The following is a 21,207-nucleotide window of genomic DNA, read 5'->3' on the forward strand; positions in this document are numbered from 1 at the left end:
AGCCCCACAGTGACACCTCAATCATAACCTCCCAGCACTGCCCACAAATTAAAGTATTGGCAGCCTCAAACTGCCAGGAAAAGGCTTTATTAATTCCTTTATATTAAAAAAAAATAAAGTGGTTTTCCTCTGTCCAGGAACAAAAATGTCCTGTTTGCTCACACTGATACCCCTGAAACCTTTGGGCAGCTTCCCTGAGGCAAAGAGAAGTACAAAGAATGCATTTTATTGATCCTGCTCTGTTAAAAGTTCACCAACTGGCTCCACTTCCATGGACAGGAGCTGTAGGTTAATTCATTATGGAGGGAAAGGCCTGGAGTCCAGCTCTGGAAAATTTCCTGGCAGAGCTGAAACAGAACCAGGCAGGATTAGAGGAGATGCAGGGCTGCAGCCAGGCCCTGATGGGCTGCTCCTGACTGAGGACAAACCCACAGCTGGGGAAGTTTATTCTGGAAAGCACTGAGGGAAACCAGGGAATTTTATCCAGGGAATTCTCAATGGAAGAACAGGGCTCAGCACAAGTGAAAATATAAACTGTCAAGGAATTAAATTATAATGAAGAAGAGAAAACTCCAAATTCTAAGTTCACTTTGGTCAGAGAGCACCTGGAATTAGCAATATAACATGGTGCAAAGTCATCAGTTATTAAAAGGGAACAACCCACTGACAATTCCCAGCTGCTATTCCAGAACATGGGAATCCTAAAGTCTGACTGTGGCACAGGCACTGCCAGGGATTAAAACTCTTTACAATATTTGCAGTCTGTGTGTGCCTTACAAAAAAACCCACAATACTTGCCAGTTCATTCAACAACTGAATGTTCTTTTGGGGCTTTTTAAAATTATTTCACAACCCAGAAGGGAAATGGAAAGGAAGTTCCTTGTTGATAACACGTGGCAAGCAGCAAAGGGAACCAAACAGGACAGAGCAAGGGGGCTGCAGGAGTTTAAAGACAGACAAAATAAGTTTGCACTGAAACTTCACAGAAATGTGAAGAACTGACAGAATTATAAATAGGAGGTTGCTTGGTATGGGGAATGCAAATTGCTGCTCTGCTGCATTTCTGTCATTTCACATTTGGTTCCTCCTGAACCCAGAATAAAACCAGAACACTTCACAGCCCCATTTCTGTGCCATGCTGCTTTGGTTTTTATAAAATGCCACCTTCCACAAGCCAGTTTAAAAGAATATGAGAGTTCTAATCCAGAGTTTTCAGCCCCAGTAATCCTGCTGTCAATCAACTGTAAACCTTTTAACAACTGCATTAGAACAAGTACAGAATTAATCTGCAATTATTTTTCTCAAGTTAGCCCATGAACACAGAACTGAACTAAGGGAGGGGTTATGTGTGCTGCTCTGCTTTACAAGGAAAGGAAATGAAAATAATATGGGCTAAACAAATGAATGAACCTTGAAATTTAGATTGGCTCTCAAAAATGATCACGGAAACCCCCCAAATAAGGTCATTTCAATTAATGGAGGAAATAGACTAAAAGAAATAGACCCGTGCAGGTTTCACGGTCTCTGCAGAAAATGCAGCACAGCTCTAAGACTAGAGAAGAAACTCAAAGATTAAAAATAAAATACCAACGTATGAATACAGCCCAACTTCTTTTTGCTATGAATACACTTTAAAACCTCTAAAAAAAAATCTCACTAAAAATAGGGGCAGGGTTGTTTATTTGCTTTGACCGTGGCCACCAAAGAGCGTGGACAGCGCAAACCTGGGCTGGCCGCTCGGAGCCCTTCGGCCCCTCTCCCCCCGCGCCTGGGGGCAGCAGCGGTGACACGGCCCCGCGTGGGTCGGGACCTCCGGGGCCGGGGCCGCTCCGGGCCCCGTGAGGAGCCTGGCCGGGGAGCGCAGCCCCGGGGGCGCCCGCGGAGCCTCCCCCCGTGCCGAGTCCGGCCCGGAGCCGCTCGATCCCCGCGCTGCCGCCCGGGCCGCGCCGCCGCGGCCTCTTCCCGCCGCCATTTTCTCCGCGGCGAGGAGCCTGCGCAGGGCGGGGGCGGGGGGGCACGGCGGCGCCGCGCGGGGCAGCGCGGTTCCAGCGCGGGCCTGCAGCGGGGCCGGGCGGTGCCCCCGTGCCCCGGCGGAGCCGCCGCGCCGTCCAACCGCCCTCCCTCATGGCCCCCCGGGCCGGCACTTACGCGGAAGAACCCGGCGTCCATCTTGGCTCCTCCGCCTCCTCCCGGCCGCGGCGCGCGCTGCCGTCCCGGCGTGCACCGCGCGCCCCCTCAGCCGTGCCGGGGGTGTGGGGGAGGGAGGGAAGGCGGGAGGGGCGAGAGAGGGTGGGCGGAGCCAGGCGCGCGCCGCGCAGGGTTTCCCTGCGCAGCTTGCTGATTGGCGGAGCGCCGGCGCGCGCGCGGGAGCCGGGCCAATGAGAGAGCGCGGCTGCTCCGGCGCGCGCGCGCGGGGGTGAGCGCGTCAGTGAATCGCGCTCTCGCGAGGTGTTGGCCCCCGCAGCTATTGCTGATGTCGGTGTCTCGCGAGATCTCCGGTGCCCTCACGGCCGCGGCTCCCTCAGGGATGGCGGCGGGGCCGGTCGGGATCGTGAGGGCGCAGCCGCCTCAGCCTCCGGCAGCGACCCCTCGGCAATGCCCCTCGGCTCCTTCCCAGAATAACAGAGGTCCCTGAGCGCAAGGCAGGGCTCTGAAGAGGTCACAGAAGAGTTGGGGTTGGAGGGGGCCTCTGGCGATGTCCCAGCCCAACCCGTGCCCAGGCAGGGTCACCAGGTGGCACAGGGACACGTCCAGGTGGGTTTGGGATGTCCCCACAGAGGGAGACTCCAGCCTTCCCTGGGCAGCTGTTCCAGGGCTCTGCCACCCTCATGAAAAGAAGTTCTTCCTCACGTTGAGGTGGAACTCGTTGTGTTTTATTTTATGGCCATTGCTCCTCATTCTGTCCCTGAACAGAGCCTGGTACCATCTTCTGACAGCCCTTGGGGTATTTTATGGGTTTATGGTATGCCCTCTCAGCCTTTCCTCCTCCAGAATAACCAGGCCCACCTCCTGCAGTCTCTCCTCATCAGGGAGATGCTCCAGACCCCAAATCATCTTTGTGGCCTCCACTGGACCCCCTCCAGCAGCTCCCTGCCTTTCTGGTCCTTTGGAGAAGTCATGAGCCCATCTCACTCCGGACAAACTGGAGTGACTGGTGTGGGTCACTGATCTCTGTGGCTCCTTCTGGGCTGAATTACGGATGCATTTTTGGGAAATAAATTGGTTATGGGGCTCAGGAATAAAACCCAAGGGAAATGATCATATTTTATCTGCTTAGACCTGTAATAATCTGAGTCTTGCACAGCCAAACTTGGGACAGTGCTTGACTCAGTTGCTCAACAGCCCTGGCACTGTGGATGAGGGACTTCAGTAAAGGTGACAGCTGAAGCTGGAATTGCTTTATGTTTTTGTTGAGGAACAGGACTTAGAGCCCGTGGGAAGGCAGGAGGACACTAGGTGGAGCTCCGTGCCCTCTGCTGGGACAAGGAGGATGGAAATCAGAGGGGAGAGCTGAGTTTTGGGTTCAGGACTTACCCAGCAGTGAAAAATTAAACATTTTTCCAGAGTGTCTGGATCAGTGAAATTCCAGCTGGAGGATCTGACCTGATGAAGATCCTGTAGAACTTTCAGGAGGAAAAAACCAACAATTGATTCTTGCAAGGCAGGGCCAGCTGAGGGGGAGCATTCCCAAAATCTCTGTGTTTGGAAGTGGAACCTGGGGGCCAAATCAGGACAGGCTGGATCAGCCCTGAGGCAGCTGATGTTACCAGGGCAGGGAGAGTGTGGGATTGTTCCTGGAAAGCTCAAATCCACAGCAAATGGCACAGAGCAGGGATTTTTGTTCCTTGAGAAGGTGTTTTGCTTGCTCAGCACAAGCTCTGGCTTTTGCTGCCAGGAGGGGTTGGGGCCTCCCAGGAGGTGCCAATGTGATGCAGATTTTAGTGGTATTTGAATTTTTCAGCTGGAGCAATGCTGCTGTGGTCCCAGCAGCCAATTCTGCTGCCAGCAATAGTAATGCTGTGAAACTGGAGCTGCTTGCAGTGGTTCTGCTTACTCTGCTTGTGAACTGTGCTGGCTTGAAATGAAGCAAATGGAAAGTAAACAAAATGTGCTACAAGTGGGTCTGGCTAGGGATGTTAAAGACAACAACAGTAAGATGGGCTTATCTTCCCCAAAAATCTTGATTTTGATCCCATGGAACTGCTCAGAGAACATCCAGAGACAGAAACAGAAAACCAGCTCCTTTATATTTTTTTGGAAAAAAAAATGAGATGTGCATCTGCTGTCCCTTTTGAATTCTTAAATCAATCCTCCCTGCCACAAAAAATAAGGTAAAGAACCAGGACAGGAGAAATATTTACAAGGAGATTCAGAAACTTCACAAACAGCTGTCTCAATATTTGGTTTGGAATCCAAACCGTGCTCCAGTTTCAGCCAAAAAAGAATATTGCAAAGTAATTGAATTTAGTTCCTGCACAATAAAAATCACCAGTTAGTTAAACTGACCTGCTCAAGAGACCCAAGCTTATTGGAAAAAAATACAAAATATAAAATCTCAGACAATCTGGCAGTCAGTGGCTGACAATGGTGCTCAGTGTTCCCACCCCGTGGGCTCTGAGTGTCCCTGGGAATTCCTTTGTGCCACTGCTGCACACCCACAGCCCTGACACTCACAGAACAGCCTCGCTTCGGGTTGTTTTGAGAATAAAAAACGGCTAAAAATAGTTGGGCTGCACCAGAGAACAAAGCCCTGCAGGGTGAGCGGCACATTGGGGCTGCACAGAGCCTCCCCTGCTTTGTCCAAGCTGGTTTTTTCTATTTCCATGCTTATTTTTTTCAGTTAAAGGACTCGGATTTTGTGTAAGACAGAGCATTCTAAGACAGCTCCAGCCATGAACCTGAATTGAGAGTGAAACCCCTCAGACACTGAGTTCCTTCAGAAATGGAGAGTTACAGAGTTTATAGAAATAGTTTAAAAATACTTGAAAATAGGAAGGAACTTTTCCTCAACCTGTACATATGTGAGATTAGAAACATGAAATATGAGTAAAGATAAATACAATTTTGATAATCCACAAACCTCCTCCATGTAACTCGTAACAAACTCAGGTCCACCCTGGCTTTGGGGCATGTCCAGACTTTTCCTCCAGTTCATCAGCAGAACAGAGAGGGTGCAGAGTCTCTGAGGAAGCAAAAGCTCCACCAAAGCTGGGCATCTTCTCTTCCTGGTTTATCAGACCCAGAGGAGGCCTCGCTGCCATCCCGATGATTCCTAGACCTCCACCTGTTATTTCAGCCACAGCAGAAGTGTCCAGACCTCTGGTTTTTCCTCCCAAAGCGAGGAACCAGGGTTTGAATCACTTCACAGAGGGAATGACACCGGCTGCTGCTGCCAGTGCAGCTCTGAGCAGTCCCAGCTCCATGGGGTGACAGTTCCATCTCTTCTCTGGCAGGTGAATGGTTACCTGCTCTGCAGGTGGATGTCCACAGGGATGAAGGTCACCGAGGGCTGCTGGGCCAGGCTGTGGCTGCTGTGCCCCACAGGAGGTGGCACTGCCAGCTTGGAGCCTTTGGGTTCCAGCTCCCGCCGCACTCGCATGCGCCTGGCAAAGGTAAAAGGGGAATTGGCACCTGGGCTGGGCTCTCCTCTCCCAGGGTAAGTTTTGGGGAGGTTCCCACACAATCCAGTCAAGCCAAGCCAGGATTTCATCCCTGAGATACCAAAAGTCCTCCCAGAACGTGTGAGCTCTGAGAAGTGAGGAATCAAGCTCTCCCTCTGGCAGCCTGGGTGCACACCAGGAATCCCTAAAAAGAGCTCCCACCCTGCAGCCCCCATCAAGGAGCTCTTTGTGCTTCCTAAGATCCAGCCACAGAGCACTGCCAGTGAGATCCAGTGCACTGCAATCAGCACTTCAGTGCTTAGAGTCCCCTGGGAATTTTCAGCAGCGAGCCCTGGAATGCTCTGTGAGCTCAGAGCAGGGACTTTGGTCCATCCTGGTTTGCCTTGGTCACATACCTGTTGTATGTTTTCAGGATGAGCAGAACCACTGTGAAAATGATAATCACCCCCACCACGATGGCAGCAACTATTGCTCCAGAGCCTGGGAGAGAAGCAGGAAGGGAAAAAAGCCATATTTACAAAATTGTCACTGTAGTGTTTGAAGTTTGATAAGTTCAAAGTCCACTTAAAACCAAAAAGAGCCACCACCCCAGTCCTTTCCTTACTTTGATAGAGATTGTGCTCTTGGGACTTTGTGGTCACATTCACTGAGAGCTGAGTGTTATTGGTCAGTGGCGTGGCCGTCGTCATCTTGAGTCGGCTGCAAAGGGGAAAAAGAGGAGTGAAATCCTAAAATCTTAACCTAAATTTCACAGTGCTAATTAGGCAACTGCCCACCACAGGCTCACTGAACTGGGGTTCTTCATGTTTTCATTGTAGTGGAGACCTGGCCCTGCTGAGGGAATGGAAATTCGAAATTGGTACGATGGAAACTTTGGTACAATCTTGAGCAATTTGCCTCAAAATATCTCCTGGTCAGTGGTAATAGGATAAAATAAGATATAAACAGAATAATGTATCTTAAATGCTTTGGGATTTTGGATTATTGCCTCTGGTTGAGATTCAGATCACTGAGCAAAAGAGTGTGAAGGATTCAGCAATGTCTTGAGGGAAAGGAAAAACTGATCACAGAAAGGTTTAAAAATTCCATTATAAAATAGAATTTAAAGGAGCTTCATTCATCTAACATGGAGAAGAAAAACCATTTAGCCCCTTCACTTGGAGCTCCAAAAGTGTTAGGACAAACACCAGCCCCTGAGCATTGCAACGTGGCTGTGGCAGGAGGTTGTGAGTTCAGCCCAGTGTCAGCTCAGGTCTGTTATTGGAAGTGGCTGAACTTCCAAGGGCACAGCTGAAAACATGCCTGTGTTTTGGTGGGTAAAACTGTGGCTCTGGAAAGAGCAGCCGGGATGTTTGCTGGTTTTAAAAGGGTTTTCCAAGTGTCCCTGGAAACCTGAGCCATTAAAGGGCTCCTTCAGCCCTGGAGGGGTGTGAGCACCACTTCAAAGAGCCCTCTGGAACCAGCTCAGCTCCCAGTCCCAGAGCTGAGACACTCCAACTGCCCCTTGAAAAGTAAATGATCCTTCAGCCCTTGATATGGAACTGAGTTTCCCACTTCAGATGCTGCTCAGTACAGCCAGGCAGGACTCTGGTGCTCCCCTGGGATACTGTGGCATGGCAACTTTAATTTTACACAGCACAAGATAAACAATAGCCAGAAATAATTCAGTGGAAATCAGTTGGTAATAAAAATCAATACCAATTAAAAACCTGCAGAGCAGGTCAGTGAGGAATGAGAGGGATCAGGAAGCAGCAGGAAGAGAAGTGGTTGGTGTCTGACTGGGATGCAGGATCAGAACTGCAAGGGCCACTCTTCAAATACTCCAGTCCTCTCAAGTTAAAAGTTTGGTTTTCTTCTTTTAATCTAAAAACCAAAATAACTTTGCCACAAGCCTGTAACTGGGTCATTCTCCTGTGAGTGAATGATTCCTTTGTTTAGCCAAGGCCAAGTTACTTCAGCAACATGAGCATCAGCTGAAATATTTTGTGTTTAGACTCTGCCCAGCCCTATTGTCCAGCACAGGGCTCACACACACCTCAGAGGGACCTGGGAGCCCCAGAGCTCAGGGACAGCTGTTCCTGTCTCCCCACCCCTCCTCCCATATGGAAAAAGGTTTAACCAGTGGCAGCAGAGGCTCAAGAGACTCTTCATGAAAAGCTGAGCAAGTGTTCTGACTGTGGGCATAATTCAGAAAAAGCCACATCCAGCTCTCACCTTGTGGCTCCTGACTCGGGCAGTGCAAATGCCAGACCTAGAGAAGCCTTTTTTTCCTCCTCTGGCTACCAAAATAAACACTCCAAATAAATAAAGCTGAATATTTTAATATTAAGCCATGAAATATTCATCCTTCCTACCTTCCCTCTCAAAGCACCTTGGGAATGGGGAGCTGTTTGTGCATGAGTCACCCCCACCCAAAGAATTTTTATTGTTGTAGTGAAACCACCTGTTTATGAAAGGGATTAATTTATCCAGCAGGCTGCACCAGTTGAGGTGCAGCTTGAAAACTGCAGCAGGTTGGGATTTTTCTGCTCTGTGAGCTGCAAGGTCAGTGTCTCCAGCCAGGGTGGAAGGTGCCAGTCCTGCTCTTACCTGGAGTCCCAGCTCCATTCCTGCCCTGTGAATCAGCAGGTTACACCTGACCAAGCCTCTGCTGCAAGAAAGACCCAGAAAAGGCCAGCAAAATCCATGGGAACCTACTGATTCTCAGCCTGGATCCTACTCTGTTCAGAAAAACGTTTGGAAAATCAGGAGTGCTGGATAAAAGCCATTCAGCAGGGGAGAAGAAGTGGACTTTGATACAGTAATCACAGGACATTCTTTGTCCATGACACAGGGCTGCACTTCCCCCTGTGCACACACACCTGCCTGGGCTCTCAGAGCCTCTCATTCACTCTCCACACTGCTGGTTATTTTTGCATCCCCACGTTATGGAGCTGGAAATGTTTCCATAAAGTTCAGCTTTGGGCATGTTTCCATTTCAAACACCTTGGCAGATACAGGGGATGGGTTGTTCTGGCAAGGGGGAGCGGTGCCCCCTTTTCCAAAGCCTCCCTTCTGCTGCTCCTGCCCTGCTGGGCTGGGTTTGTTTGTGAGGAGATGGGGATCAGAGCTCACCTGTCAGCAGCACCTGGCAGTTCCAGCACAGGGTCACAGGGAACAGAGGGGATTGTTTGAGGGTTTTCCCAGGGTGGCTGGACTTGGAGAGGCAGCTCCCTGCCAGGGAAGGCAGGTGCTGGTTAGGAGGATGCAGATTCAGAGCTTTCACCTGGGAAAAGGTGGGGTTTGCATGGAGCTGTTCCTGCCCTCACCTTCCCAGCACCCCGGGAACACGGCCAGGGATTGAGGCAAGCTGTGATTTCAGGAGTAATGAAAACATAATGTCCTTCAGTGAGACCTGAACGTGCCTGGGTTTACCGTGAGAGGCTCCAAAAAGGGAGGAAGGAGGAAAGAAAAGCCCAAGTTGAAAGTGGCCCGAGGCAAACAACCCTCCCTGTGTGAGCCTGAGTGTCCCCATGGCAGGGCAGCACCTTTACATAAGCATTTTCTCAGGTTCTGGCATGAGCTGCCCAGGTTGAGCTGCTGCTAAAACACACATTAAAAGCAGTTCATTGCCTTGCCAAGACAGAGGCACAAACTGCAGGCAGCTCTGGGCAGTAGCACCAACTAAAAACCCCTCAGTAATTTCACCTGCCTGGTTTAGATCATGAGAGGCACCAAAACCCCTCAGCTCCCACAGGTGACAAGAAGTGGCAACAGGACCCCCCAAAGGAACAGCCTCATTTCTAAAGCCATGCCTGGAAATACAAACTTGGTAGAATTCTGTCCCTGACTCATCCAGAGCAGTGTCTAAACCAGACTGTGACCTGCACGTTGCCCAATTAGATTTTCTTTAAAGCCAGCAATTAAAGGCTCATATAAAAAGGAGGGAGAGGGGCTTTTAATGCAGGCAGTGCAAGGGGGAATGGCTTCCCACTGTCAGAGGGCAGGGATGGATGGGATATTGGGAAAAACTTCTTCCTTGTGAGGGTGGGCAGGCCCTGGCACAGGTGCCCAGAGCAGCTGGGGCTGCCCCTGGAGCCCTGGCAGTGCCCAAGGCCAGGTTGGACACTGGGGCTGGAGCAGCCTGGGGCAGTGGAAGGTGTCCCTGCCATGGCTGGGGTGGCACTGGATGGGCTTTAAGGTCTTTTCAAACCCAACCTGTTCTGTGCTTCTCTATGTACAGAATTCTGTACACAGTACAAAGGAGCCACATAGAAACGCGGCTCCTCAGTGCTCACAGCAGCTCAGAGGCAGCCCCAGGATTTCTTGCCTACTGTGGAATCAGTGAGGCACCTTCCCTGTGCAGAGCCCTGCAGACACACACAGCAGCTGACACCTCACACGTGCAGCCTGTTCTCCACCAGGACCCCTTGGCAAAGCCTCAGTGCCCCAGTGTGGCACCCACAGAGGGACAATAACTCTGTCAGACCCTGAAGTCTCTGCTCTGCCTTTGTCTCCTGGTTTGTAATCACTAAATCAACCCCTCCTGCCACCCAGCACAATGCATCCCATCAGGGAAAGCTGTTTACAAAAAGCTACGCTTGCCTTAGCAAGGACTTCCTGGGGCATTAAATACATTAATTACCAGGAAAAACCAGAAATCACCATTTAAACCTGTCAGCAGCTTCAATGTGTTCCCAAATAATGCAAGCAGTGTAGTTTTGTTCTGTGCTGGAGACACTCAGTGAACTGTAACACAATGCTCTGAGCTTTCGAGTTCTTTTCCTGTTAAATATTACTCTGCCAGCTCTTTCCAGCACGCTGCTCAGCAGATTGGAGAAAAAAAAGTATAGAACAAAAAAAAAAACCCACCCAAAACCACAAACAAATAACCACCAACAAACCCATATTTATAGTGCCAGGGTTGAATAAGTCAGGACAAGAGATTCAGCGTCCCCAGCGATGAAAGGACACCGCCGGCGATGGAATGAGCTTTCCACAGCCGCGCGGCTTCCCTTCCTCCGTGCCAGAGCCGTCCCAGTGCCGTCCCTTACGGGCTCCCGATTGATGGAACAACTGCTCAAGCAGCAGCTGAACAGAAAAACCTGCGAGGACATCTGCTCTTTATCTCCCTCTGGTTTGGAGGCACCGATAAAGAACTCGCGTTTCCCGTGGTACATCCACAGCGCCTCGCACACAAACCCGGAGTAACCGCGCTGCAACCATCGCTTGGAACGGGGCGGAAAGGAACAGAGCTTTAGGCAGAAAGGAAGAGAGTTTTAGGGCAGAAAGTGACCGTTTTAGGGCAGAAAGGTTACAATGGTCCCCATTCAGAGCGGTTCCTACACCCGACCCTCAGCTGGCGCTACTCACGGAGGATGCTGCGGGCTCGGGGCTCCGGCGCTGCCGCAGCGGCTCCGGCTCCGTCCGCCCGCGGGGGCTGCGGGGCTGCCCCTGCCGCCGCTCCCGCCCCTTCCCCGGCGTGGAGCTGCCCAGCCCAGCCCAGCCCAGCCCAGCCCAGCCCAGCCCAGCCCTGCCGCTGCCACGGGGAGCCCGGTGCCGCTGCGGCCGGAGGGAGCCCCGGCACAGCCCCGCCGCCGCAGGTGCCTCCCCGGGGCCGCCCAGCCCAGCCTGGCCCGGCCCCCGGCGCCGCCTCCCCGGGCCCGTGCGGGGCTGCGGGTGCCCCCGATCCCGCCGGGCAGCGGCTGAAGGGATGGAGGAGTCCGGGATAAACCCCCGGCTCACAGCGGGAGTTCCCAGGCTTTGGGAACAGCCCGGTTTTTGCGGCTCTTGCATGCCCAAAGGTCTCCCAGGCACTTCGGGATCCCCAAGCACATCCAGCCCAGAGACAGAATGAGTCGTTTTGTCCACTCATCAATGGAATCAAAAGGATCAAACTGGAAAGGAATCCTCGCCTTTAACTTGTACTTCATTGGCTTTATCCCCTACAGAATCCCAGCTCCCTATGGAAGGCAGCAACAGGGGGGGCCTGATGGTCCATAAACATTTCCAGTGGTTTTCTTGGGAAGACCAGAGGCCAGTTGGGATGAAAAATGAGGTCCTTGCTTACCTTGCAGCTCTCCCTTTCCTCCTCCAGAAACATTTGTACCCTTAACACAGCTCATGCTTCACTTTGGTGTCCACCACAGGCTGATTTCCACACAGAACCCACAGAACACAACCACAGAGGCTTTTCCACCAGAAACCAGAGTTTCCAGATCCAATTATTTAGCAAATGTTTTGCACAGCTACAAAGACCCACATTAGTCACTTCCACCTCAATCTCACTGAAGCCCATGCAGCTCCTTAAAACCAGAGACTGAAATCCCAGCAGGGATTACTCACCAATCATCTTTCCAAGGGGATAAATTTCCCTTGATTGATTTCCTTACAATGACTGTCCCATCCTGCAGAAACAAGCAGGTCAGGGGTGGTTTTTAGGGTAAGGTTAGGGGTGGTGTGAGGGCTGCTTCACCTGTCACCCTCAAGCAGCCCCCACTTTGCCCCTCAAGGCATCTGCTTCCCCTCACCCTCTTCTTGTCACCCTCAAGTTCCCTGCCCTCAGCCTCTCAGCATCTCTGTGCCACCCTGGAGCCCCCCAGTTGCTCCTAAAGCCCCCTTCTGCCTCTCAGCTCCCCCCATCCTCTGTGCCACCCTCCAGGCCCCTCCCCTCAGCCCGCAGCCCCTTGTGACACCCTGCAGCCACAGACGTTGTCCCTGCCTGTCTCGCTTGGGTGTTGTCCTGCTGCGAGAGCTGTGCCGTCCTCCAACGGTTCGGGCTCCTGTGTGCTGCTGCAGGGGACTCACGGGTGGGCATTTACTTCTTTGCTGAGCCAGCACCCTAACTTGTTTAATGGTGTCAGTGCAGCTGAGGAGCCCCACTGAGGTAGAAAAATGCTTGCAACAATTGATTTTCCAGAGTTCCAAGAGTGAAAATTGCTGTCACAGTTGCTTTCATATTGATGTCCCCAGGAGGATCTAATCTTTCTGCTTTTCTTTTTGACTACCTCTTTGACACTGGGAGCAATTATTGTAAGTTGTCCCAAGGCACAAGGGCCACCATCTATTTTTGAGGGTATACCTTGCCAGGCCCTGTCTCCACAGATGAGCCAGATTCCTCTAGGGAATGGAATTGGAAGTTTGTTAAAATGATCTGCGTGAGGTTCGTCATACGTAAGAAGCTCAGTTTGATTACACCCAGAAGTCATATTGCTATAAGCTGGGTGATATGGGGTAACATTTAAATGAGGGCCATCTTCTCCTAGGAAATGAAAGAAGTAACAGGTATCCATAGGTAATGAGCCTAGGATTTCTAGCTCTTGAAGGTCAGATTTATCAGCTTTAGAATTATCAATATAACTTTGGTGTTTCTGGCTGGGAGTTGGAGATACGTGATGATCATCATATTTATCAATATTTATCAAGAGTAACATTACCAAAACCCTTTGGGAAAGGTACTCCAACTAGACAGGCTGAAAAAGGTTTGTCAGGGCTTGTGTCAGATAGACGGATGGTATTGGAGCCTGCAGACCTGGCTAAAGCAGCCCAGACACTCATCTTTGGTTGATTTACAGGTAAAGCTTCTGTTTGTGCTGCCTGTGCAGCTGCTTGTGCTGTTTGAGCTGTAAGAGCCCTTTCAATTTTTTCTCCTAGAGTTTTTCCAAGTTCATTTGCCTGGATAATTGCCACTTTCTGTGGACTCCCAATTTTGTTACAGGCATCAATCATTTCAGGCACTGTGGGTTTTTCTTTCCCTAGGGCTTTGATAACTCTTTTACATTCTGCATTGCCATTATTTTCAATAATGTCCCGTATCATTATTGGGCGAGCTATATCATCGCCACATTGTCTTTCTGCTCCTTGCATTACCCAGTCCACAAATGTGGTAAATGGTTCAGACGAGTCTTGGCTAATCAGATTTTAGGCTTTTTCAAAACTTCCTGCAGGCTGAATTTGCAAAAAGGCTCTGCGAGCCATCTTTTTAATGTCATCTAAGGCTGGTTTGGGTAAATTCACTGGATTATCATTCTGATCATCAGAAGGGTCACCAGTCAGCTTAGCCATGACAAGGGTGCGAAGGTCTGCATCAGTACTCTGTCTGTAAGTGGCTAGTGCCCCTGTGAGCAGTCTTTTCCATTTGAGTTCCCATAGCATATATTGTGAGGCTGTGAGAATTACACTAGCAGGATTTTTACAGTCATTTGGTGTGAGTGTTTGTCCTTCCAGGGTGCTTTTCAGCAGTTGCTTGAAATATGGGCAGCAGATACCACCGTCCCTTATTGCTTTTCACAATTCTTTTATCTCATGAGGCGGGACAGCCACCCGTGTTCTAGGACCAGCGGCTTGCTGGCTGAATAGCACAGGCACAGCTAAAGGATTTAGAATTTCTTCTTTGCAAATCTGGCCTCTGACTTCATCCCAGTCTGTTAGACACTGGGGGGACTCTGGAGCTATTTGGGAACAGTTCTTTTTCCAAATTCTTTTGTGTTGGGATCAAAGGGTTGGCATTTGCAGGGGCGAAATAATTCTCTGTCTGTCCTGTATTTATTAAAGCAGCTGTCATATTCCAGCCCCCCCCCCCCCTCGTTGCACGGTTTGTGTGCGTGGATGTGGCTGTGCGGCCGAATCGTGACACAAAATAGTCCCACTCGGTGCTGGGAGCGCGGAAGGCGAAAACACGGAGGCGCACCAGGCGTGGGGTGTGCAGGGTCCCGCGGAGGCGCACCAGGTGTGGGGTGTGCGGGGTCCCGCGGAGGCGCACCAGGTGTGGGGTGTGCAGGGTCCCGCGGAGGCGCACCAGGTGTGGGGTGTGCAGGGTCAGACGGAGGCGCACCAGGTGTGGGGAGTGCAGGGTCCCGCGGAGGCGCACCAGGCGTGGGGTGTGCAGGGTCCCGCGCTGCGGAGGGATCTCTCGGTGATGCTGCCGTGCCCGGCTCCTCAAGTTCCGGCAGAGGGAGAGACGCGGAAGGATACATGCAAGGCGCTGCCGTTTCGCCTGCTGTGGTGCCGGGTACGGACCCGGTGGCGGCGGAAGCGGCGCGACAGGGCACAGGGATGGCGGCTGTGTCCGGGCAGCGGCACGCAGCGGCTCGGAACCGGGACCGGGCTGTTCCAAAACTGCGGCGAAAGCAGTGGGGGGGTGGCCGCGGCGCTGGGGTTGGATGAGCCGGCGCGGAGCGATATCGCCGGTGCGGGGTTGTAGCAACCGTGAATGCGTGGGTTGTGTCACCAGGGCAGCGTGGGGACCATGGCGGGCGGGGGCCGCACGGCGGGCGGGCGCGGGAGGTGGCGGAGCTGCGGGAACGGGAGCCGGGGCTGCGCCTGCGGCCGGAACGCCGGGACGTCCGTGGTTGCAGGAGGCGGCGGAGCTGCGCCATCCAGCAGTTCTGAAGTGGGGGGCTGCGGTGTGGAAGACGTGGCTCGGCCCGACATGGAGCGGCGGCAGGAGCGAGAAACCGACCACGGGAGGCGGCGGGGCGGCCTCGTCAGCGGGAGATGATCCCGGGGTGGCGGGAGGCGGGGAGATGATCCCGGGAGGGGCGGCGTGGAGGCGGCGGGAGTCTGCTGCGGGGGGGGGGGGGGGGGGGGGGGGGCTGGAGCGCGGCGTGCAGCCGCTGGGGGCTGGGGCGGCGGCCGGCCCGGCGGGCAGGGGCGGCGCGGACCGGAGGCTGGGCAGGAGCGGCGGCAGGCACGGGAGGGGCTGGGCAGGAGCGGCGGCAGGCACGGGCGGGGCTGGGCAGGAGCGGCGGCAGGCACGGGAGGCTGGGCTGGAGCGGCGGCAGGCACGGGCGGGGCCGGGCAGGAGCGGCGGCAGGCACGGGAGGGGCTGGGCTGGAGCGGCGGCAGGCACGGGAGGCTGGGCTGGAGCGGCGGCAGGCACGGGAGGCTGGGCTGGAGCGGCGGCAGGCACGGGAGGCTGGGCTGGAGCGGCGGCAGGCACGGGAGGGGCTGGGCTGGAGCGACGGGAGGCACGGGAGGCTGGGCAGGAGCGGCGGCAGGCACGGGAGGGGCTGTGCTGGAGCGACGGGAGGGGCTGGGCTGGAGCGGCGGCAGGCACGGGAGGCTGGGCAGGAGCGGCGGCAGGCACGGGAGGGGCTGGGCTGGAGCGACGGGAGGGGCTGGGCAGGAGCGGCGGCAGGCACGGGCGGGGCTGGGCTGGAGCGGCGGCAGGCACGGGCGGGGCTGGGCTGGAGCGGCGGCAGGCACGGGAGGGGCTGGGCAGGAGCGGCGGCAGGCACGGGCGGGGCTGGAGCGGCGGCAGGCACGGGAGGCTGTGCTGGAGCGGCGGCAGGCACGGGCGGGGCTGGGCAGGAGCGGCGGCAGGCACGGGAGGCTGGGCAGCAGCGGCGGCAGGCACGGGCGGGGCTGGGCAGGAGCGGCGGCAGGCACGGGAGGCTGGGCAGGAGCGGCGGCAGGCACGGGCGGGGCTGGGCAGGAGCGGCGGCAGGCACGGGAGGGGCTGGGCAGGAGCGGCGGCAGGCACGGGCGGGGCTGGGCAGGAGCGGCGGCAGGCACGGGCGGGGCTGGGCAGGAGCGGCGGCAGGCACGGGCGGGGCTGGGCAGGAGCGGCGGCAGGCACGGGAGGGGCTGGGCAGGAGCGGCGGCAGGCACGGGCGGGGCTGGGCAGGAGCGGCGGCAGGCACGGGAGGGGCTGGGCAGGAGCGGCGGCAGGCACGGGAGGGGCTGGGCAGGAGCGGCGGCAGGCACGGGAGGGGCTGGGCAGGAGCGGCGGCAGGCACGGGAGGGGCTGGGCAGGAGCGGCGGCAGGCGCGCTCGGCACCGCAGATCCGGGAGCCGCAGGGGACTGCAAAGACGCAGCAGCGGCGGGACTGGGGGGGGCGGGAGAAGCCGCTGGACTCGCGGGTAGCGGGGGGGCGGGGCCGCGGTGACGTTGGTGGGCGGGCTCGTGAGGCGGAAGTGAGGGCTGGGGCCGCGACGATGGCGAAACCGAACGCGGCGACCCGCGGGATGGCAAAGGCGGGGAGGGCGGGAGCAGTGGGAGGGGGCGGGGGGCAGAGGTGAGCAGGACTGCGGGTACCGGAACCGTGGGGTCCGACGGGAGGGGGGCGTGTCCTGTTGAAGACTCGCGGCAGCAAGGGGCGGAGTCGCAGCAGGGGCGGAGCTCGGCGGGGCGGCTGCTGTGGGCATCCCCCGTGCAGCAAACACGGCTCAAGCAGCGCCCTGCAAGCTGGGAGCAGCTCCCCGGCAGCCATGGCCCGGTGGGAGATAGTAATAAAGTGCTTTAAACACCTGTATCCTAAAAGTCTCTGGTAAACATGGCTGAACGGTCAGCATTGGGGAAATTCATTATAGTCCACTCTAAAAGATTTTTTAACTCCCCTTTCAGTAACTGACTTGGCATGGAACTTATGAAAGGCTTTAGTTGCTTATAGAGACCTCTGTCGTGGGCAGAGTGACTTTGTCCCATTATTAGACCAGTGTGTTACCAACCTCGGTGTTGCAAAAGCAGTGTCCTCAATAAGAGCACTACGGGACCTCCTTTTGCGACAGTCGCGCTTTACGGCACCTTTTGCGACAGTCGCGCTTTACGGCACCTTTTACGACAGTCGCGCTTTACGGCACCTTTTACGACAGTCGCGCTTTACGGCACCTTTTGCGACAGTCGCGCTTTACGGCACCTTTTACGACAGTCGCGCTTTACGGCACCTTTTACGACAGTTCTGCTTTACGGCACCTTTTACGACAGTCGCGCTTTACGGCACCTTTTGCGACAGTTCTGCTTTACGGCACCTTTTACGACAGTCGCGCTTTACGGCACCTTTTGCGACAGTTCTGCTTTACGGCACCTTTTACGACAGTCGCGCTTTACGACACCTTTTGCGACAGTCGCGCTTTACGGCACCTTTTACGACAGTCGCGCTTTACGGCACCTTTTACGACAGTCGCGCTTTACGGCACCTTTTACGACAGTCGCGCTTTACGGCACCTTTTACGACAGTCGCGCTTTACGGCACCTTTTACGACAGTCGCGCTTTACGGCACCTTTTGCGACAGTTCTGCTTTACGGCACCTTTTACGACAGTCGCGCTTTACGGCACCTTTTGCGACAGTTCTGCTTTACGGCATCTTTTACGACAGTCGCGCTTTACGGCACCTTTTACGACAGTGTTGTTTTACGGCAGTTTTACGACAGTCGCGCTTTACGGCAGTTGCGCTTTACAGCACTTTACAGCTTTTATTTTGTTTTTCATTTATTTTTAAATTATTTTTTAACTAATTAATAATAATTATTAATAATTATTAATTAAATTATAATATTAATTAAAATATTAATTATTATTAATTGAAATAATTAATTAATTATTTTAAAATTTATTTTAAATTATTTTTATTTCTCTTTTTAATTTTTTTTAATTTTTCTATTTTTAAAGCTTTTTATTTTATTGGTGCTGCCCAGACCAGCTCAAGCTGGTGATTGTGGTGGTCTTTGAGGGTCCCCAGGATGAGGGAAGAGATGAGACTCTTGACTCCACCTTTCACAAGGCTGATTTATTATTTTATGATCTCTAAAATATTAAAAGAAAATGAGATAGTAGAACTATACTAAAAGAGCAAGGAGACATCAGAAAGCTGGAAAGAAATTAATAATAAAAACCTGGGACTGCTTACAGCCCCGACACAGCTGGACCAAGAGGATCAAACTGGAATGGAATCCTCGCCTTTAACTTGTACTTTGTTGGCTTTATCCTCCAGAGAAGTGTGATCACAGTCCCTGGCTGGATTTTTCCTGTGGACATCACACTTTAAAAAGGGATCTGTTCCCTGCCTGGGCCTGATGCTGCTCCCAGGGGAAAGCAGGAAACACAGGAACAAGCCCCAGCCCTCATTCAGGCTCCATTCGTGGTTTAGGGTTGTCAAGCTGCTGTGCAGGAGATGTTTCCCCCAATTCTCCATCTCAGCTGCCCCAGCTGCAGCCAGAGCCTCACCACCCACCTCCCTTGGAATGCAACCTGAAACAGGAGAAAACCTGCTCCCTACAGAATCCCAGCTCCCTATGGAAGGCAGCAACAGGGGGGGCCTGATGGTCCATAAACATTTCCAGTGGATTTCTTGGGAAGACCAGAGGCCAGTTGGGATGAAAAATGAGGTCCTTGCTTACCTTGCAGCTCTCCCTTTCCTCCTCCAGAAACATTTGTACCCTTAACACAGCTCATGCTTCACTTTGGTGTCCACCACAGGCTGATTTCCACACAGAACCCACAGAACACAACCACAGAGGCTTTTCCACCAGAAACCAGAGTTTCCAGATCCAATTATTTAGCAAATGTTTTGCACAGCTACAAAGACCCACATTAGTCACTTCCACCTCAATCTCACTGAAGCCCATGCAGCTCCTTAAAACCAGAGACTGAAATCCCAGCAGGGATTACTCACCAATCATCTTTCCAAGGGGATAAATTTCCCTTGATTGATTTCCTTACAATGACTGTCCCATCCTGCAGAAACAAGCAGGAGCACGAGGCTCTCCTAGAAACAGGAGGGGTTTTCCAGCCACAAACCTTCCCTGGGCTGTATCTCTGGAGAGCAAAGGGGCTTCTTTCAACAGTCAGCAGCCATAACTGGGAAGAGGTATGTAAGTTAATAAAAATAATTAATAACTCAATTTAAGTAGTACAGGAAAGGAGGCAGCAGCCCCTGTGACCAGCCAGCAGCCCAAATAAAAGCAAATGTGAGTTCCCAAAGCCTCTGTGACAGCAGAGAGGGAGGGTGAGACTTTCCCAAGGGTTTGTCCCTCACCACTCCTAAATTTGTAGCCCTTTCCTAGGAGCTAGAGGCACACACCAGGTTTATACACTGCTAAATGTATAAATAAATGTTTATACACTGTTACTATAAAGCTCTGCTGTCACCATCAGTGACCCAGTTTGCAGGCACCAACCCTGAGCTTATCCCATCAAAGGAGGACCAAGGGAGACTCTGGAATGCTCCATAAAATCCTGATGAAGTCAATGGACATCAAAGGATAAAACATTACTCTGAATTAACTCCAGGCTTACTACAGCATTACCAACCCCTAGGAAGTGACAGCCTTACAAGGTGTGGAGTCTCAGGGAATGTACCATGGAGCAGGTTTGGACTCCTGCTGGAACAGCTCTGCTGGTTAATCTGCAGTTTGCCTGCCCCTGGCAGGGCACAGCAGAGCCTGGAGTGTCTCAGTGAGAACCAAGAGGAAACAGATATCACAGCAGATATCAAAACCAGCTAAACATTCATTATGATTGAGTTTGGAACTGAATTGTGAAATCGGGCCCTCCATGCACCCACAGCCTCAGAAATAATTACCAGACCCCCCCTGGGAGGGATGAAGGGAGCTGAGGCGACCTGTCCCAACAGGAGGGCACAGCTCAGCCTGGCTGCCATCCCAGTCCCTGTCCTGTGCCTGTGATCCCAACACAGAGCCACAGAGGACAGGAATTGGTTATTTTTATGTGTTTTATGTAAGAACAAACCAGCCTGCCAGAATGCCATTCCCATTGCCTCACCCTGATGCTGCTGATGGTTGGAATATGTTCCCTTCAGCAGGGGAATCAAACATTCCCTCTGCAAGCCTGAGCATGCCAAAGTGTTCCAGTACAGAGCCTGGTTCAGAGGAGGATTTTAGCACACTAGGTAACATCCCAAATACAGTGTTTTCTACTCTCTAGGCCCTGCTCTTGTTTTGTGGAGCAATCAGACCCTGTGACCCTCCCTGGAAGTGTGAGTGATGGCAGGGACAGCTGTGTCACACTCACTCACATCTCAGGGTCAGTACCTGCAGGAGGAGAAGTCTTCGATCTTGCTCTGCATTTTCTCCAAGGGGATGAAGCTTGGCTGGGGTCTCTTTCCTCACCAAGATTCTCTCCTAGCAAGTTTTACACTGACAGTGGAGTAAATAACAAAACCCAGTAAAATTCACAAACCAGCCTTCTGTTCTGGGCTCAAAAGTACCCCTAATCCAAACCCAGTCAAAAATGGAAATTAAACCTTTCAGGGAATAAATGAAGCAATTGGAATTTTATGCACAGGGTCTGTCCAGGGGACCAGGCAGAATGAGGAGCTGCAATCACAGGTTCTCAGTTATTATAAAACCAAAGTACTCCCATAACTCCAGAGCACAAAGAAAACCACATGTTTCAGCTGCTGCTCAAGGAGGACGTTTTAAAAGAATTTGGGGTATTTATTTATACAAAGTGCAAGCTCAGAAAGGGCTGAGTTGGTGCCTCTGTGCAAGCTTGCTGCTAAAAATAAAGCCCTCACCAGCAGGTCAGTGACTGGGAGAAACACTTCTGGTGGGGGGCACTGAATCATGGCATGGGGGAATAAAGCAAACTCCAGCTTCATTTGCCAAGGCAGGCTGTCACCCCAGAGTGGAGAAAATCACTTCTGATATTAATCAATGGCCTCATTAAAGATTTGAAGCCTCTGTTTGGCTCCTCCTTCCCACCCAAGGATCCCAAATCCCTCTCGTAGGTCCCTCCCTTCTGCCCATGAGAACATTCAGGCAGACACCACCCTCACAGATCTCAATATCCACCTTGTCCTGATGGAACACAGTCCAAATCCCCATGAAAGTGAACACAGTCCAAATCCCAAATCCCCTGAACAC

General features: G+C 53.0%; 2 protein-coding genes across 7 annotated transcripts in view; both read right to left on the reverse strand.

Annotated features, from left to right (window-relative positions):
• Positions 1-2,282, reverse strand: part of SRRM1 (serine and arginine repetitive matrix 1) — a 17,317-nt gene extending 15,035 nt beyond the window's left edge. For all 6 annotated transcript variants that reach the window (XM_077189459.1, XM_077189458.1, XM_077189460.1 and 3 more), the window contains exon 1: positions 2,149-2,282. In XM_077189459.1, the coding sequence (XP_077045574.1) occupies positions 2,149-2,169 (21 nt within the window). In that variant the 5' untranslated portion in view covers positions 2,170-2,282. The remainder of the gene's footprint in view (positions 1-2,148) is intronic.
• Positions 2,283-4,224: 1,942 nt separating this feature from the next.
• On the reverse strand, positions 4,225-11,091 carry NCMAP (non-compact myelin associated protein). Its single transcript, XM_077189653.1, has 4 exons — positions 10,974-11,091; positions 6,226-6,320; positions 6,017-6,101; positions 4,225-5,603 (listed from the first exon to the last, which is right to left on the reverse strand). Exons 2-4 carry the CDS (start codon positions 6,308-6,310, stop codon positions 5,462-5,464), a joined length of 312 nt encoding a protein of 103 aa, XP_077045768.1. The 5' UTR covers positions 6,311-6,320; positions 10,974-11,091; the 3' UTR covers positions 4,225-5,461.
• Positions 11,092-21,207: the final 10,116 nt, after the last annotated feature.

The sequence above is a fragment of the Agelaius phoeniceus genome, chromosome 22 (genome assembly GCF_051311805.1).
Source record: "Agelaius phoeniceus isolate bAgePho1 chromosome 22, bAgePho1.hap1, whole genome shotgun sequence".
NCBI classification, from domain to species: Eukaryota; Metazoa; Chordata; class Aves; order Passeriformes; family Icteridae; genus Agelaius; species Agelaius phoeniceus.

What these genes read in the sequence shown, in the direction of transcription:
- NCMAP (XM_077189653.1), bottom strand. Translation starts at nt 6,310, where the DNA reads ATGACGACGGCCACGCCACTGACCAATAACACTCAGCTCTCAGTGAAT. An exon ending in AGAGCACAATCTCTATCAAA is followed by an intron (nt 6,102 to 6,225) that starts GTAAGGAAAGGA and finishes CTTCTCTCCCAG; the next exon opens with GCTCTGGAGCAATAGTTGCT. An exon ending in ATCCTGAAAACATACAACAG is followed by an intron (nt 5,604 to 6,016) that starts GTATGTGACCAA and finishes TACCTTTGCCAG; the next exon opens with GCGCATGCGAGTGCGGCGGG.